Source organism: Carassius gibelio, chromosome A18 (assembly GCF_023724105.1).
Source record: "Carassius gibelio isolate Cgi1373 ecotype wild population from Czech Republic chromosome A18, carGib1.2-hapl.c, whole genome shotgun sequence".
NCBI lineage: Eukaryota > Metazoa > Chordata > Actinopteri > Cypriniformes > Cyprinidae > Carassius > Carassius gibelio.
Window position 1 is genome coordinate 18,460,209 of NC_068388.1, and position 16,625 is coordinate 18,476,833.

The 16,625-nt window shown below is 38.0% G+C and overlaps 1 protein-coding gene across 1 annotated transcript in view; it reads right to left on the reverse strand.

Annotated features, from left to right (window-relative positions):
• Window positions 1–1,837: 1,837 nt before the first annotated feature.
• The window catches only part of kiaa1549lb (KIAA1549-like b), a 75,296-nt gene continuing 60,508 nt past the window's right edge, over window positions 1,838–16,625 (reverse strand). The window contains exons 18-22 of the mRNA XM_052531098.1: window positions 6,139–6,516; window positions 5,941–6,038; window positions 5,157–5,269; window positions 4,184–4,335; window positions 1,838–2,981 (exon numbers count right to left, since the gene is read on the reverse strand). Of these exons, the coding sequence (XP_052387058.1) occupies window positions 2,703–2,981; window positions 4,184–4,335; window positions 5,157–5,269; window positions 5,941–6,038; window positions 6,139–6,516 (1,020 nt within the window). The 3' untranslated portion in view covers window positions 1,838–2,702. The remainder of the gene's footprint in view (window positions 2,982–4,183; window positions 4,336–5,156; window positions 5,270–5,940; window positions 6,039–6,138; window positions 6,517–16,625) is intronic.

The following is a 16,625-nucleotide window of genomic DNA, read 5'->3' on the forward strand; positions in this document are numbered from 1 at the left end:
TAACACGGCATAGTTAAAGCTCAAGGCCCGGTTGCCCAAAACGTTCTTATCGCTAAGTAGTTCTTAACCTATTCCTTAACCTCTCTCTTAACCCTATGGCACGATTCCCGACACGTTCGTACGCTAAGTATATCTTCTGTAAGTCATTATTTCGTAAGGTTGGTCTGGACCATTCGTAAGCTCTCTCTTAGCGTTGTTTGATCTCAAAACGCTACTGTACAGCAGTCTTTAGAAATCAGCGCAGAGCAGTACAAGTCAGACTATGGTATTTTGACAATGTTTTGGCTCAACAATGATTTTATGTTATTTTTTAAGACTCATAATAAATTATGTTCGCAATGGATACAGGCATATTTATGAAGTTGACTTTACGTGGTGGTAGTTAGCCTAGGCTTTTTTGTAATGCAATTAAAACGAATTGACAATCATTTTTTTGATAATTAAAATCTGGCAAACATTTGGTCTCTAAATGGCTAAGATCTATAAATGGCATGGTGGTGTCCAGTAAGCGACCAACTATAGCTGCGATCCAACGTGTTTTTGTATTGAATAAAATACGGAGCTGGACGCGGAGCCATTTAGTCCATGTCAGTTTTTTTAGACAGCTCATTATGGAGCTGCTGGACCTTCTCAGACCTGCGCTTGCCAGGCTAACGCGGCGGAATTTTGCTCTAATCCCTGAAGCCTAGCGCTACTTTTTTTTCTTTCTTTCTTTTTTTTTTTTTTTTTTTTTTTTTTGCTACAGAGAGCTTAATCGAGGTAGGAGAGGGCTACAGTCTATGCAAGACCTCGGTGTGGAGGTGCGTCCACACTGTCACCAACGCCATTCTGTGCCATGCCGGGGATTACATCCTGGTGGATGGCACACTCATCCCTATCGCCAGTCCATCAGTGATTGATCAGGCGTACATATCACGAAAGGGATACGCGGCCATAAAGGTGCAGGTTACAGTATAGTGGACCATAGGGGTGTGATATCTGACCTCATGGCAAGGTCCAGCAAAACTTCAACTTCCTCTGACGAGAGACTTGGTGCCCTTTTTTACGTTGCTTCCCCGGCATATTTTGTATCTCTCTCTCTCTCTCTGTTCATTGTAGATAGGTTGCTTTTTATTAAAAACATAAACCAATTGCAATCAATACCGCATTAAACATAAGTAACTGCAGCTGCTTGCCAATCAATTCTGATTTTAAAGTACCTTACCATCAATATAAAAGTGTATTATATAATTTTTATAAGTCGTTAAACCCATGTCAAGAAGCGGCACAAGTGACACAACGGGATGAGGATGGTGGATGATTAGCGAGGGATACCCGGTTCATCAAACCGTCACAACATATGGTGTGAACATATTACTGACCATTTGATAATTTAATTTATAGTCTATATTTTACTGATAATTTAAACTATGTTAAAATAAATGTTACTGTAATAATTTGAGGAATGTTTAATTTGCATAGAACGTGTTGTCTTTCTTAAATCGATTGGAAAATCGATTCATGAGCAACTAATTCAGCACCCTCACTTTGGACAGCGCTCTAGTTACGTCGGGCGTAAGAAGCAGCATGCTTAGAAGCTTCCTAAGGGACACGTTGAGGAACACACTTAGGAACATAAACAACTTTGGTAAGATATATCTCTCGAGGTCTTCTTAGCGCGCTAAGAGTGAGCGTTATCGGGAAACCGGGCCCAAGCTATTACTGTAAAGCATACCACATTCCTTCTGTTGATTATGTATATGAACTAAGCGCTTTAAAGTTACAAATAAAAGATGTCTACATGGTAAGTGTCCAACATAATTTCGGAGCTATTGCAGACACAAAATCATGTGTGAAATTGTTGGTTGGAATTTTATTTTATTATAAATTGCACCCAATTTTGACAACATATGTTGCTTCTTACTTTCTTGAGCTTTGGAAATGACTGTAAATTGTTTTAAACTGTTTTGTTATTCACACTGAAATTGGTCAGTTTGTTTCTACTTTATAGAAAAAAAAAAGAAAAAAAAAAAACCCTCTTCATTCCTATACCTTCTAGGGGTGTAATTGTACATGTATTTATCCAGAACTGAAATGGTAGGGATGTCACAGTTCAGTTCAGCAAGTCAGGCAACGAATACAGTCATTGTGATCAATCCAGCATGACCTGCTGTCAGAGAATACATTTGCATTTTCATTTAGTCTGTCTGCCATTTTTGTTTTGTGCAGGTGCCTTATGTAGCCTAATTTCGCAAGTCTAAAGTCCGAACATTCTGTTTTTGCTTGAGATGATACAATCTAATTCAAATCAAAACAACTATACATGCTACATGTGTGTGTAGCACTACTGTCTGTTCAAAATAAATGAAAAAATTCAACTCAAATCAAACTGTGACATACCGAAAACAAAGTATGTACTGAACTGTCCATCCTTTCGATTAAATTGCCAGGTTTTTGTAAAACAAAACACAGTGAAAAAGGGAAAACTGCCCATTAAATTAAAACTTTAAAAACAAATTAGTGTTATACTACAATAAAGAAAAAAATATATATTACGTATTAATGTTATAGTACAACAGCAGAAAGAACCACACAAAAACTGTAAAAGTAGATAGGTGTTTCACTGAAAGGAAAAAGGAAGTAGTATCCAGTGAAATCAGAAGTCATAAATGTATCAGACTTTCAGTCTCAGTGCAGCTAGTCCATGAATCCACTGGAAAGTTCTAAACTTGGAACTCAAACATGTCTGCTTGCTTCTTGTTCAGTTTGGCCACCTCGTCACGGATGGCTTTGACTAGGGCTGAAGTGGAAAGGCTGCTGAGGGGGGTGTCGAGGCTGACCGGATCTCCGGGCTCTGCTAGAATTTGCTGGGACACGACAGTGGAGGAAAAGGGTTGGTTATCTGGACCACCTTGAACAGCCTGCCGGTGGTGCCACAGGAGTGGGCTGCCCTGAGGATAATGAGGGTGAGGAAAGGCCTCTGCATAGCCTGGTAGGGGCATCTGAAAGAAAAATAACAGGTAGCATTCAACAATACCTGTGCTAATACCATCCAGCTAGAGTGTATTATTTTAGTGAGTCTTGATCTGTGCTGCAGTTGACCAAATTCTATAGTTAAAAAGGGAACCAACAGACAAATGCACAAGGACGACAATCACGATAAGGAAAATGAAAAGCTTAAGGATCTACTTGCAAGTAATAATAGTGACACTCCATTCAAACAAGTTTGAAATGTGTGATTTGATCATTTTCATTAAACTATGAATTATGAAATCATAAACACTTTGAACAAGGGTCACCTTGTCACCAGGGTTGGGCATAATTCAGAATTTTAGAATTTACTCCTTTTTGAGTGTGATTTGGAATTTAATTTTCCATCCTACAAGATTATCAATGTACTAAATTGCAATTCAAGCATATAAAACTGTCAGACAACATGCATTAGACCAACACATCAGTCCAACATATTGCAACAAATCATAATTTATTCAATTACTAATGTTGACTAATTAAGCCTATTTATTCCCTGATATGTAGAATGCATTTTCCTAATAAATCATTAGACTTATTTCTTTGAACTACATGGAAAATGTCCATCAAATTAATGTCATATTAATTTATGAAAATAAATATAGACATTAAATTTAAAAAAAGAAATTCATTAGATATAATTACTTTCTGACTGAAATCTTAGATCAAAAAGAAGAAAGTTCTTAACATGATTTCTAAGAAATTTATAAAAAAAATTATTAGAGAAGTGCAATTGACAATTTTAATACTTACTAGTCTCATAAACTACACTAAATTCTTATGTGATTGTCACCTCCATGTTTTAGAAGGTTTTTGTTGTTGCTGTTTTTTGTTTGTTTATTTATGTATTTATTTATTTTCCCTTTTGGTTACAAACATTAAAAAATGTTATAGGTTCTAAAAGTAAAAAAAAAAAAAAAGGTTGTACAATTTTATTTGTAATAATGTTTTGTAAATTTTAGTATAACAGCTATATCAGAATGAACATGGCTATATCTAAAGGTGCATGTGACAGACCAGTTCTGCTTCCCTTGGTTGCAGTCTATGAGGTTTATGCCACATTAAATTGTATTGATGGTACATGCACTATAACATTAGGGTCTTGGGATGCAACCCAGTTTGTAAAGCAGAATTAGACACATGATAAAGGACTGTGTGATAACTGCATTCTTACAGATTCAGTCCACTGAGGGGGCACATCCTCTGGTTCAGGGGGGTAAGACATCCAGGATGGGCTGTGGTAGGAGGAGGGTGGTGTAGAGATGAAAAATCCCTTGTATCCTGGACAACTGGCTGGGATGGCATACACTGCTGTCATGGGATTTCCTGTGGGACAAAAAAGAATGATAGTTTTTTAGTGGTGGGCAATATATGCATTGTTTATGATAATACTGTAATTATCGAATGTCACTCACTTTGCAAAAAAACAACCAAAAGCAAACCCTTGAGAGTACATGCTTTTTACTGTGTAATTTAGCCTAGTAGAATGCAGTTTGAATACCCCCAAAATTCAATACATGGAGGCAAAAATACAAATGTATGAGTTTTTGTATTATATTTCTAAATTATATAGATAAGCATTATCAAATGAGCAAGCATGTCATTGCTGTGAACTGACCACTGCCCAGAATTTAGGTTGTCAAAAGCTTTGGGAGTCTGTCCATGACGGGCCCAAACCAGTCAATGCTCATCCAATGTTCATGCTATTATCAGAAATAATACTGAGATTTAGAGAATTTTTTTTTTCTCTCTCTCTGTTTAATAGTCAGGATGAGTTATGCATCAACATAATTTGTAGGAAACACAGACACACACACACACACACACAAAAACTAGTGCACAGAGACAAACATATAACAATACACACAAACACACACACACACACACACACGTTTGTTTTTGTGATAAGTGGGGACATCCCATGGGCGTAATGGTTTTTATACTGTAGAAACTGTATATTCTATGGCCCTTCACCAACCCTACACCTAACCCTCACAGGAAACTTGGTGCATTTTTACTTTCTCAAAAAAACTCATTATGTGTTCTCACCCTCTCCTTGTAATACCTATGTCATACCCATGTTATTATACAGAGTTGTGTCCTGATATGTCACAAAAACAAGAGCACACAGACACACACACACTAACCTGAGTGGTTGGGAATGGCCTCAGTAGTGACAGGTGGGAGTGGCGCTCTGCTGTTTGGCCTATGTGGGGTGCGGTCATGCTGAATTAGCATCGGACCAAGATCTGAAGATGTCCTGAAAAACATGGCAACAATTTCATACATGTATTGACATGGTTTCACCACCAGATGATAGTATTGATTTCCTAGCAAAGTCAATCTGCTGCCTTTACATAAAAAAATTTACATGACATGGTAGACTTCACCACAGCTATTTAAAATTTAAAAATACACTTCTGAATTTAGCACCAGAAAATATGATGAAAGTTATTCCAAACCCATTTGACTTTCAGTAGAAATGCTGAACACAATGTCCTGTCTGTTCTTCTCCTTACAATGGAACTGAATGGCTACTGATGTTGTCAAGCTCCAAAAAGGAAAACAAGTACAAAATAACCCTATAAAGCTATATGGTATATAATGTATACAGATTTCAGTGAGATATAGATGCAAAGAGAACAGATGCAACATGAATACAGAACTCGAAAAGTAATCATTATTACTTAATGATAACCAGCTATCAGAAGACTTAGAATATAGAAAACAAGTCATATGTTCTACTTTAATGGTACTTCTTCTGTACTTTTTTTAAAATTATTTTTAACTTTATCCACATCTACTTTACAAAAGACAGAAAGTCAATTGGGTTTGAAACAATAGTAAATTATGGGAACATTTAAAAGTACTAAACAAACTTTTGCAATTGTCACTTAAAAAAAAAAGCAAAGTATGTGGAAGTGTAATGACCTTCGCAGTGATGACTCAGGAGGAGGGCCTGTTCTTGGTGGGACAGGGGGTGGAGGAGACCCAAGAACCATCTCAGGAAGCTGAGTGAACCTGAATGTCTTTTTGATGAATTGACATATTAGCATATAAAAGTTCTAAGCAAGGAGGATAATTTCTGATATATCTGTACATATATAAAGATCAGATCTATAACTGTACCTGCTTGGCGAGGCTGCACTGGTAAGGGTCTGGTCTATAGGCTGGCACCCACTGTATGCCTCCCAGCCCTTGACTCCTGGTGCTCGGTGCACTGGTCACCACCTCTGAGTACGGGATGACTGGACCCAAGCCATAGGGTCCCAGTTGTGGATGCTGATGGTTAGAGTGATGGTGTCTGCTGGAAGTAGTGTGGCCAGCTGAAGCTAGACTAAAGGCTTCTTCTAGCAGCAGATGCATCTGCTGACGAACCTCATCTATAAAAGGCTGGGAACTCAATGTTGATGTCCCAGATTGACCTTTGATTTGTTGACCACAGCCAAAATAAAGGCGGCCCGCCAGTCGGTCAATGTCAGTCTCCTCAATAATCTCTGGCTCAGTCTGCAACAGACAAAGAACAAAAAAAAAATGCACAAATATTACAAAAATTAAAGTCTGAAATGTGATATTGTGGTATCAAATACCAACAGCTAAAATGCCACCGTTAAAAATCTTACAATGGGCCAAGTTTGGATCTTCCATCAGGACAATGATCCAAAACTAATATCAAAATCAACATAAAAGTGTGTCACTGAGAACAAAAAGAAGATTCTGCCATGGCTGTCCCAGTTCCCTGACCTGAACCCTATAGAAAATTAGTGAACTGAAGAGAAGAAGTACCAACATAGAGCTAGGAATCTGAAATATCTGGAGAGATTCTATATGAAGGAATTGTATCTGATGTCTTGTCAGGAGGTCTCCAAACTCATCAGGCATTATAGGAGAAAACTGTTATCTTGGGACAGTACCGCCGCTCCCTATACGCAGAGTTCATAGTTTGAGTATGGCATGGTGATGTTCTGCTCGTGAACAAATTGTTCTTATTTCTCATTCACTGAAATTCCTCCCTCCACAGCAGCACGGCGCTATTAACAGTGCATGCGCAGATCAGTAAACCGGGTAGCTCTGTGGACTGTTTCATCCTGTCAAAAAATGACTAAACCTCGAGGCAATAGCCTTCGAGTATGTGATGTGACGGAGCATGTGATTTGTTGAATGTAGTGAACGAATACGCCCTTCACTGAGCGAGTTTCTTTGAGTCTGAACAAGATCGAGAGATCTTCTCGTTCATGAAAGAAATGACTGAACTGGTAGCCTACATGTCGTTCGTGAAAGAAATGACTGAACTTGTACATATCATGGGTGCTGAGATTTTGAACACAGTTTAAGATATTTTAGATTTAGTCCGAGAGCTCTCAGTCCCTCCAATGAAACCGTGTGCATGGTATACTGTCCATGTCCAGAAAGGTCAGAAAAAACATCATCAAAGTAGTCCATGTGACATCAGAGGGTCAGTTATAATTTACATTTTGGTCTAAAAATAGCAAAAACTACGACTTTATTCATCATTGTCTTCTCTTCCGTGCCTGTTGTGAGAGAGTTCAAAACAACAGTTTATTGATATCCGGTTCACGAATGAATCATTCGATGTAACTGGATCTCCTTGAACCAGTTCACCAAATCGAACTGAATAGTTTGAAACGGTTAACGTTTCCAATACGCATTAATCCGCAAATGACTTAAGCTGTTAACTTGTTTAATGTGGCTGACACTCCCTCTGAGTTCAAACAAACCAATATCCCCGAGTAATTAATGTACTCAAACAGTGCACTGACTGAACTGCTGTGAAGACAGAACTGAAGATGAACACCGAGCCGAGCCAGATAACGAACAAAGGATTGACTTGTTCTTGAGTCAAGAACTGTTTCTGTCAGACGCATCCGATTCGAGAACCGAGGAGCTGATGATACTGCGCATGTGTGATTCAGTGTGAAGCAGAATGACACACAGAGCGTCTGAACCGAACCGATTCTTTTGATGATTGATTCTGAACTGATTCTGTGCTAATGTTATGAGCCCAGGTAAACCGAAAGCTTGAATCAAGGGCAATCATCGCACATGAAGTCATTAGGTCGAACGCAAAAGAACCGGTGAACCGTTTTCTTCAACCGGTTTATTGAATTGAACTGTCAGAAAGAACTACTGGTGATCTGAAAACTGATGCAACCAGTTCTTGACTCGAAAACGAGTCAATCTTTTGTTCGATATCTGGCTCGGTGTTCATCTTCAGTTCACTCTTCACAGTAGTTCAGTCAGTGTACTGTTTGAGTACATGAATTACTCCCGGATATTGGTTTGTTTTAACTCAGAGGGAGTGTCAGCCACATTAAAAAAGTTAATGGATGCAAACCATTTAAAATGATTTAGTTAGATTTGGTGAACTGGTTCAAGAAGATCCGGTTACATCGAATGATTCGTTCGCGAACCGGATATCACTACACTGCTGTTTTGAACTCTTTCACAACAGACACAGAAGAGAAGACAATGATGAATAAGCAGAACCTGATTTTACCAAGTGAGACATGTTCCTGGGACAACATCGTTGTTGCCCTGGAACAACATTGTGATTAACCAATCAGATTTGAAGAACCAGTTTTTGGATTTTGTGAAGTTTACGCTTAAAATCAGTGTTTGTTGCTTGTACATCAGTGTCATTCATCTATCATTTCCTCTGATTTTAGGGATTACTCATGGTTAAGGTTAGGTTTAGGTGTAGGGATATGGTTAAGAATATATTTTTGGAGTAAAATGTTGTTCCAGGGTCAACAAAATATGTTGACCTAGGAACACATCGAACTTGGCAAAATCAGGACGTGCGATGAATAAAGTCATAGTTGTTGCTATTTTTGGATCAAAATGTATTGTCGATGCTTCCAAAAATTCTAACTGACCCTCATTGACTACTTTGATGATGTTTTTCTTACCTTTCTGGACATGGACAGTATACCATGCACACAGTTTCAATGGATGGACTGAGAGCTCTCTGACTAAATCTAAAATATATTAAACTGTGTTCCGAAGATAAACGGAGATCTCACAGGTTTGGAACGACATGAGGGTGAGTTATTGATGACATAATTTTGATTTTTGGGTGAACTAACCCTTTAAGCTTTACTTCCAAGATGATGCATGGTAAGTTTTGAATTTCAATACAATATAGAGCAATACCATAACAGAGGCTTGTATTGTGATATTTATTATAAATTTGAATATAATCTGATACTAATACCAGTTATTTATAATGTTTTATTATTTTGTGCATAATTATGTACATAAAGAAATGTATTACCCGTGTAAGCTTGATCCTATTCCATCTCATCTCCTTCAAGCCATTTCCACATCATTAACACATCCCTCCACATTGGTGTTTTTCTCTCATCATTTAGACAGGCTCGTATAACTCCACTACTTAAAAACCCAACCTCAACCCGTCACTTTTAGAGAACTACAGTTTCCCTTCTTCCTTTCATTGCTAAAACACTTGAACGAACTGTGTTCAACCAAGTCTCTGCATTTCTCACACAGAACAACCTCCTTAACAGCAACCAATCTGGCTTCAGAAGTGGACATTCAACTGAGACTGCCTTGCTCTTAGTTGTTGAAGCCCTAAGACTGCCAAGAGCGGAATCCAGATCTTCAATACTGTAACGGAAACAGGTCAATTTAGCTCAAAGGGAATCATTTAAGATTTTAAAGGGAATTTGAACAGAATCACTGTTTCACGGCTGATCACTGAGATGCCCTGCGATTCACTGACCGAGCCGTTTAACATCAAATCTGCGCTGGATATTAATATCCAAACTATAGTGAAAACACTATCAATTAGCACAGTAACAAGATCGGCAGTTTAAGACATTAACTTGTAAGCACAAAACACAAGATACTTCTCTTTTCAATATGAATAAGGCTTTATTAGATAAATCTAAAGCCCTATTCGGACGGGACTAGGAAGGATAAGGAGGAAACATTAGCTCTAATTTCTGTTTGGAGCGAACCTACGTTTCAGTTTCAGTTTGAAAATTGTATACATAACCACAAGGTGTGGGAGGCAGTTTTTAAAAAAGTTTGTGAGGTTTGTCCCTCAATTCAAAATACCTTCGACTGGGTGAAGTGCAAAGACCGTATTGAATATCTCAAACGGCGTTACCGCGAATGTGTGAAACATAACAAGACGGGGTCGAATCCACAACGCTGCCCATTCTTTGAGGAACTGGACTCTGTTCTTGGTTAGATGCTACTTTTAAGAGTATTCATTTTCTATTGAAAAATAATTAACAGCATACAAAGTACTTAAACTTGTGGCTAATAAGCATTCATATGAAAAAAAGACAAATAATAAAATGCAGTGAATAAGCTAGTAATAGAGACAAGAATTCTGTTTACGATTTAGCAATTTAACCAGTACTGTCGATATTGAGTAGATATTTCTGTTTCGTTAGCTTTTCGTCCTATGACTAACCCCGGAGATGGACACATGGATGTGTCAAGTTCAGAGGAAGGTGAAAATTCTGGTAAGTTTGTTATTTTTCCCTTTATAAATTTCAATGTTGCCATTTAATTAATATCTTGCAGCTCCGAAATGTTCTAAATGATATGCTTTGTTACAGGTACCAGTTCACAGTGGTCCAAGGTCAGAGCTGACCTCCAATCCCAGCCAAAATTCAATCATTACATTTTTCCACTCTCTCTCTCTCTCCAGTAAACCTGCTTAAGTTGTCTTGCATGTCATTTATGTCATGTTGTTAGGGATGTGACCGTATTTTCATCATGTCAAATAATGGTAATTGCTAAAATTTTATTGTGGTATACTGTTATTTCACGGAATTGAATTAGCTTACCAACAACTGTTGTTCTCCTAACATTTTCAATATTTTTCCATATAATAAAGAACAATACCAAAAACATATAAAGCAACATTTTCAAAAAGGTTGCACTGGAAAATGTAACACTATAGAGAAAAATGTGACTCTTTACAGTGAGTTAACATTAGTTAGTCCATAAAAATAAACTAACAAGGAGCAACATCTACATTTATTTCACGTTATTGTTCTTTGTTAATGTTAGTTAAAGTACTACAGTTCATTGTTAGTTCAGGCTCTTTAAATATATTAACAGATTGGCCTACTACATTTGATTTTAATAATGTGTTAGAAAATGTTGAAATTAACATTTAGCAAGATTAAAACATGATTTGGTATTTATTTTCTATTGTTCATGTTAACTAATAAATTATCTAATATTACCAGAACTATTGGTAAAGTTTTACTGAACAATAATAAAGAATCATAACAGTTTAAAAGTTTTTTTTATAGTACATTTATAGAGAAAAAGTTTTAAATACTGTTCAGAAACAAAGTAAGTGGTTAAAAAGTATTTTTCAAACTCATTATAAATATAAAAAAAAACATTAGGAATTATCACATTTTGAAGTCTTCACAATAACAATACTGAGCATGTTCATTATCATGATATATTGTATTTTCATATAAAGGCACGTTTACTTGTCTTATAATGCAATGCAATTTTGTGATCTTTCTCATCAGGGCGTAAACGCAAAGGCAAAAAAACTCAAATCATGGAAGACATGGAGAGAGGGATAAACATGTTAATACAACATGACAAAGAAACAACAGCAGCAGAGGTTGAACAGCGTCTTGACAAGGAGCACATGGCCTGGGAGAGACAGTTCCAGCAGGACAGACTGGATCTGGAAAGAGCACGTCTTGAATTTGAGATGAAGCGTCAGGAAGCTGAAGACAGGCGTGCTCGAGATTCATGGTTCAAATTCTGCAAGTGCTTAGACCTACAATACCACAGTATGGACCCTCAACTTCGTTTGCACAATATCAACATCCAGCTCAGCACTATTATCCATCTGATCCATTTGCTTTTCCACCTGGTGAAGCCTCACACCAAAATCTGTCAACATCAGTTGTCCAAGTTCAACGTTCACTGTCTGACCAAAGAAATGACCACTAGATGTTCTGGGCATTGTTTTTTTGCAAACATTGTGCAGTTGCACTTGTTTGTACAAGTTTAAAGAACTGTTCAAGGATCAAAAATGTTGTGAAAATATAGGACATGTTTTTTTGCACTATATTACGTTTACATTTTTGCACTTTAATGCCTAATGGTGAAACTTGAATGTGAAAGTCCAGTTTACGTTAAAGGGAAAGAGACAAATGTTGCATACATGTCATAACTTTTATTAGACATATAGATTGTAACTTTTTTTGGTTTGTACAAACAGTTGTGTTGATCTTACAGAAGAACCAGTTACAAAGGTGCTTGAAATGAAAAAAAATAAATAAAATAAAACTACAAAAATATTAAGCGAATATATTTAATCACATTGCACACATCAACAATCACTGATTTTCAGAAATGTACCATACTAATACTTCACAGATTTGCTCTGCAGTAGAACTGGCCAGGTCAAGCGGCTCGGGTGTAACAAGGGTACCTTCATCATCTGCATGTTCCTGCTCTGTGTCTTCTTCCTCAGGCATCTCTGCTCTGCTCTGCTCCTGTGGGAAATCCAGGAGCAGACTCACTCACAAAAGTTGTGCAGCACAATGCAAGCTGCAACAACAAACTTAATTTTTGTAGTTTAACTATCATTGCGCTTCATTAGGCAGCACCATCTGCCCTTTAGACGGCCAAAAGCATGTTCCACATGAATTCTTGCCCTACTCAGACATGCATTGAATTGCAGTTGGGGCCCTCTTGCAACTCCTTCTGGGAACGGTTTCATGGCATTACGAGAGAGGGTATAAGCAGAGTCAGCCACAATCAGCACAGGAATGTCAACACCTTGTATCGTCTTGGTGAGTGGTGGAAAGCAGGTGCCATTTTCCAGCTTTGCATGTAGTTTTGAGTTTTGAAAAACAAAAGAGTCGTGGCACTTCCCTGGCCAGCCAACATCAAAATCTTGAAACATGTACTGGTGGTCAACCAAGCCCTGTAGTATCACGCTGTACCACCCCTTTCTGTTGTAGTAATCAGTGTGAAAGCTGGAGGGTGCTAGGATGAGAATGTGTGTTCCATCCAGGGCCCCAGCACACATGGGAAACCCTGACTTCTCTTGAAATCCTTTGATTATGGTTTTCACGTCTTCTTCACTTTTTGGCATTCCAATAAACTTCCTTTTCAGTTGGCAGAGACCCTTACAAACCTCCCAAAATACATCACAGGCAGTGCTCACCCCAATTCCAAAGAGGTTTGCAACATCATGGAATTCAGTGTTTCTTGCTAACTTGTAAAGTGTCAGAGCAACCCTTTTTTCCAAACTCACTGTGGTCTTCATGGTTTGTTTTAGTATGTAAGGATGAAGAAGGTCACAGAGATTTAAGAAGGCCTCCTCTGGCATTCTGAAGTTGAGGTACCACTCAGTTTCCCCAAAATTTTGCAGCACATCTGTCTCCCAGAAGGTGCTGGTGCACTCCTTCTTAGCAATTGGTGCAGTTCTCATGCTGCAAACTATATAAAAGTACATTTTAGGTATAACTTAAAAACTGCCATTGAACACAATTTATGAAATTTGTTCAAATGTATTTTTAAATTAAGCAATTTGAAATATAAAGTAAAACGCCCCAACACATTTAGTGTTCTGTAAACATTTGATAAAAATTGTAGTGTGAAAAAAAACTAAACATACATTTATCATCATGATTTAATAGAACTGGGTTCTTATAATAAACCCACTGGAATAAAAAGTTTTAATTTATACAATTTACACGTTATGTAATTAAATGCAGAAATGAAAGTAATCTTACCTGAAACTGATATTACAGTAGACAGTCTTAACAGTTTACGTGATTTGGCTATTCTTGTTGATTTAATTTTTTTATTTCTTCGCAGTGTAGGCCTACCAAACACATCTACATCCATTATCGGTGCGCAAAAAGCAGAAACTTGAAAACTGGCGCGATATAGCGAGAGATTGTACGGTAGTTCACGTTGACCAAAACACACAAGAAAAATCGTTTTGGAAAAAACATTTTCGGAAATCACAGACATTCGCATTCGGACGGGATTATATTTCTCTGAAGACCGCCGAGTTTGACGAAAAACAGTAGGTAATTTGCTCTGGAATTTTTTTCTCACACTCAGAGGTCGTGTGAGAAAAAGACAGACATGGCACATTCGGACGGGATTAAAATCTCAAAGTACGTATGTGAAACAGAAATTTCTCTAACGTCCCCCTGTGAAACTAGTCCCGTCCCGTCGCATTGAGTTCCTCAGTGAGGTTAAAATTATATTAGATACACCAGCACAAATGTCTGAGGATACATTGCCTTGGTTTCCTGTGAAAAAGGAATCCCGTTGAAAGGGGTATTCAGATGTCGCTGATTGGCTGGAAGTTCAGTAGTCGCTGAAGTGACGTCTTAGGAAGGCCCGTGGTGGGGCGTTGGCTGAAAGTGCAGTTGTGTGGCTGGTTAAAGTTGAATGGTCAGGCATCGGAGGCTGGACGTTACAAAACTTAACTCAGAACACGAAACTCTTAAACGGAAAAGAAAAGATATAAAGTTTGACGAGACAAGGTTGTGTTCCTTCTCATCGTGGCTAAGTAGCAGCAGGCGTGCAGGCTAAAGCACGCTGCAACCGCGCTCAAAGAATAGTGATGACAAAAAACATGGCTAATAGCAGAAACACAGCTAGAGACTAAAAGCCGAGATTTTATGGTGTCCTAAGTATTTAAACTGGCCTGTTGGCCACACCTCAAATGTTGTCTTGACCAATCAGATATTGTCTTGGCTCAGGGGTATCATAAATCATATGTTTATCTTACCAAGCATGTGGTCCGAATGTTCCTGCCTTGCAGGGTCTAATTTTGGACATGATTCCTATTACCAGGTTATGATATATTTGACAAATAAATGATTGTCAGGATAATATCAAGCAAGCAGATTCGATCACACACATACCAAACATAAGTATGAATCATTAAGCTATGCCATAGTTATTAAAAAAACATACACAATAAGTGATTATAACATGATAGTCAAATGTGTGGGTTACACATAAATGAATATGGAGTGAAGCGATGGACTGATTCATTTATAAGTCTTTTTGAGTTCATTCTGGTCCATATATATGTACAAAAAGCAGTTTATTTGCCATTCTCTGACATAGGGATGTTCTGTGGAGACAGAGATTACAAGTCCCCTCCCCCCCTTAGGAATTTCAGTCTGGTTCTGCTAGGTGGGGGGAAGTCAATGGAAGTGTTTAACTCATGGGTTTCCATGTGATGTCCAGCGTTTCATTTCAATTACGAACAACAAATTTGACAATCTCTTCTGCTTATTAAAATGGTCAATAATTGTTCTAGTGGTGTTAATGTTGAAAGCTGTTGTGTGAACAAGTTGGTTGGTTGGTTATCTTCCTTGGGACTTGTGGCACAGAATGTTTTATGACTTCCTGAGGAATTTGGCTCGTGTTCCAAACACTGCTTTGAAAGACTCTTTAATTTGTCTGGTTCGACTCATTTCTGTTACAATACTTATCCTGCTTGATCTGACCACTGCTTTTGACATGGTTAACCACCAGATCCTCCCATCAACCCTACTGGCAAAGGGCATCCCAGGAACCACACTTTAGTGGTTTGAGTCTTACCTATCAGATAGGTCCTTCAAAGTATCTTTGAGAGGTGAGTTGTCCAAGTCACATCTAACTACTGGGGGGCCTCAGGGCTCAGTTCTTGGACCACTTCTCTTCTCTGTCAACATGGCATCATTATGTTCTGTCATTCCACAACATGGCTTTTCATACCACTGCTATGCTGATGACACTCAACTCTACCTCTCATTCCATCCTGATGATCCGACGGTAGCTACTCGCATCTCAGATTGTCTAACTGACATTTCTTGCTGGATGATGGACCATCACCTTCAACTCAACCTTGCCAAGACAGAACTGCTTGTGGTTTCAGCAAACCTATTGTTTCATCACAATTTCACCATCAAGTTAGGCACATCAACCATAAGTCTTTCAAAAACAGCCAAAAGCCTTATGATTGATGATCAGCTGATTTTCTCAGACCACATTGCTAAAACTGTCCGATCCTGCAGATTTGCTTCTTTCAACATCAAGAATATCAGACCCATTTTTTTTTGGAACATGCTGCACAACTCTATTGCAATTGGACTATTGCAATGCTCTCTTGGCAGGTCTTCCAGTCAGTTCTATCAAACCTTTACAATTAATCCAGAACGTGGCAGCAAGATTAATTTTTAATGAGCCAAAAAGAACACACGTCACACCTCTGTTTATCAATTTGCACTGGCTACCAATAGCTGCTCGCATTAAAATTCAAGGCATTGATGTTTGCCTACAAAACTACCACTTACCTAAATTTATTACTTCAGACTTATGTGCCCTCTAGAAGCTTCATGATTAGAAGCTTAGTTTGTTTATTTATTTAGTTACAGTAAAGAGATAAGAAGTGGTCAACACTGATTCCATTCTTTATTCCCATCTGCAAACCAAACCTTTGTGCTTCTGTTTCAATAGTGGTGAATTTAAGATTATTATTTCAAACAATCAGTGCTTAAAAAAAAAAAAAAACGGCAAAACAACAAATCCTTAATGGACTATCAGCAGCAACTAAC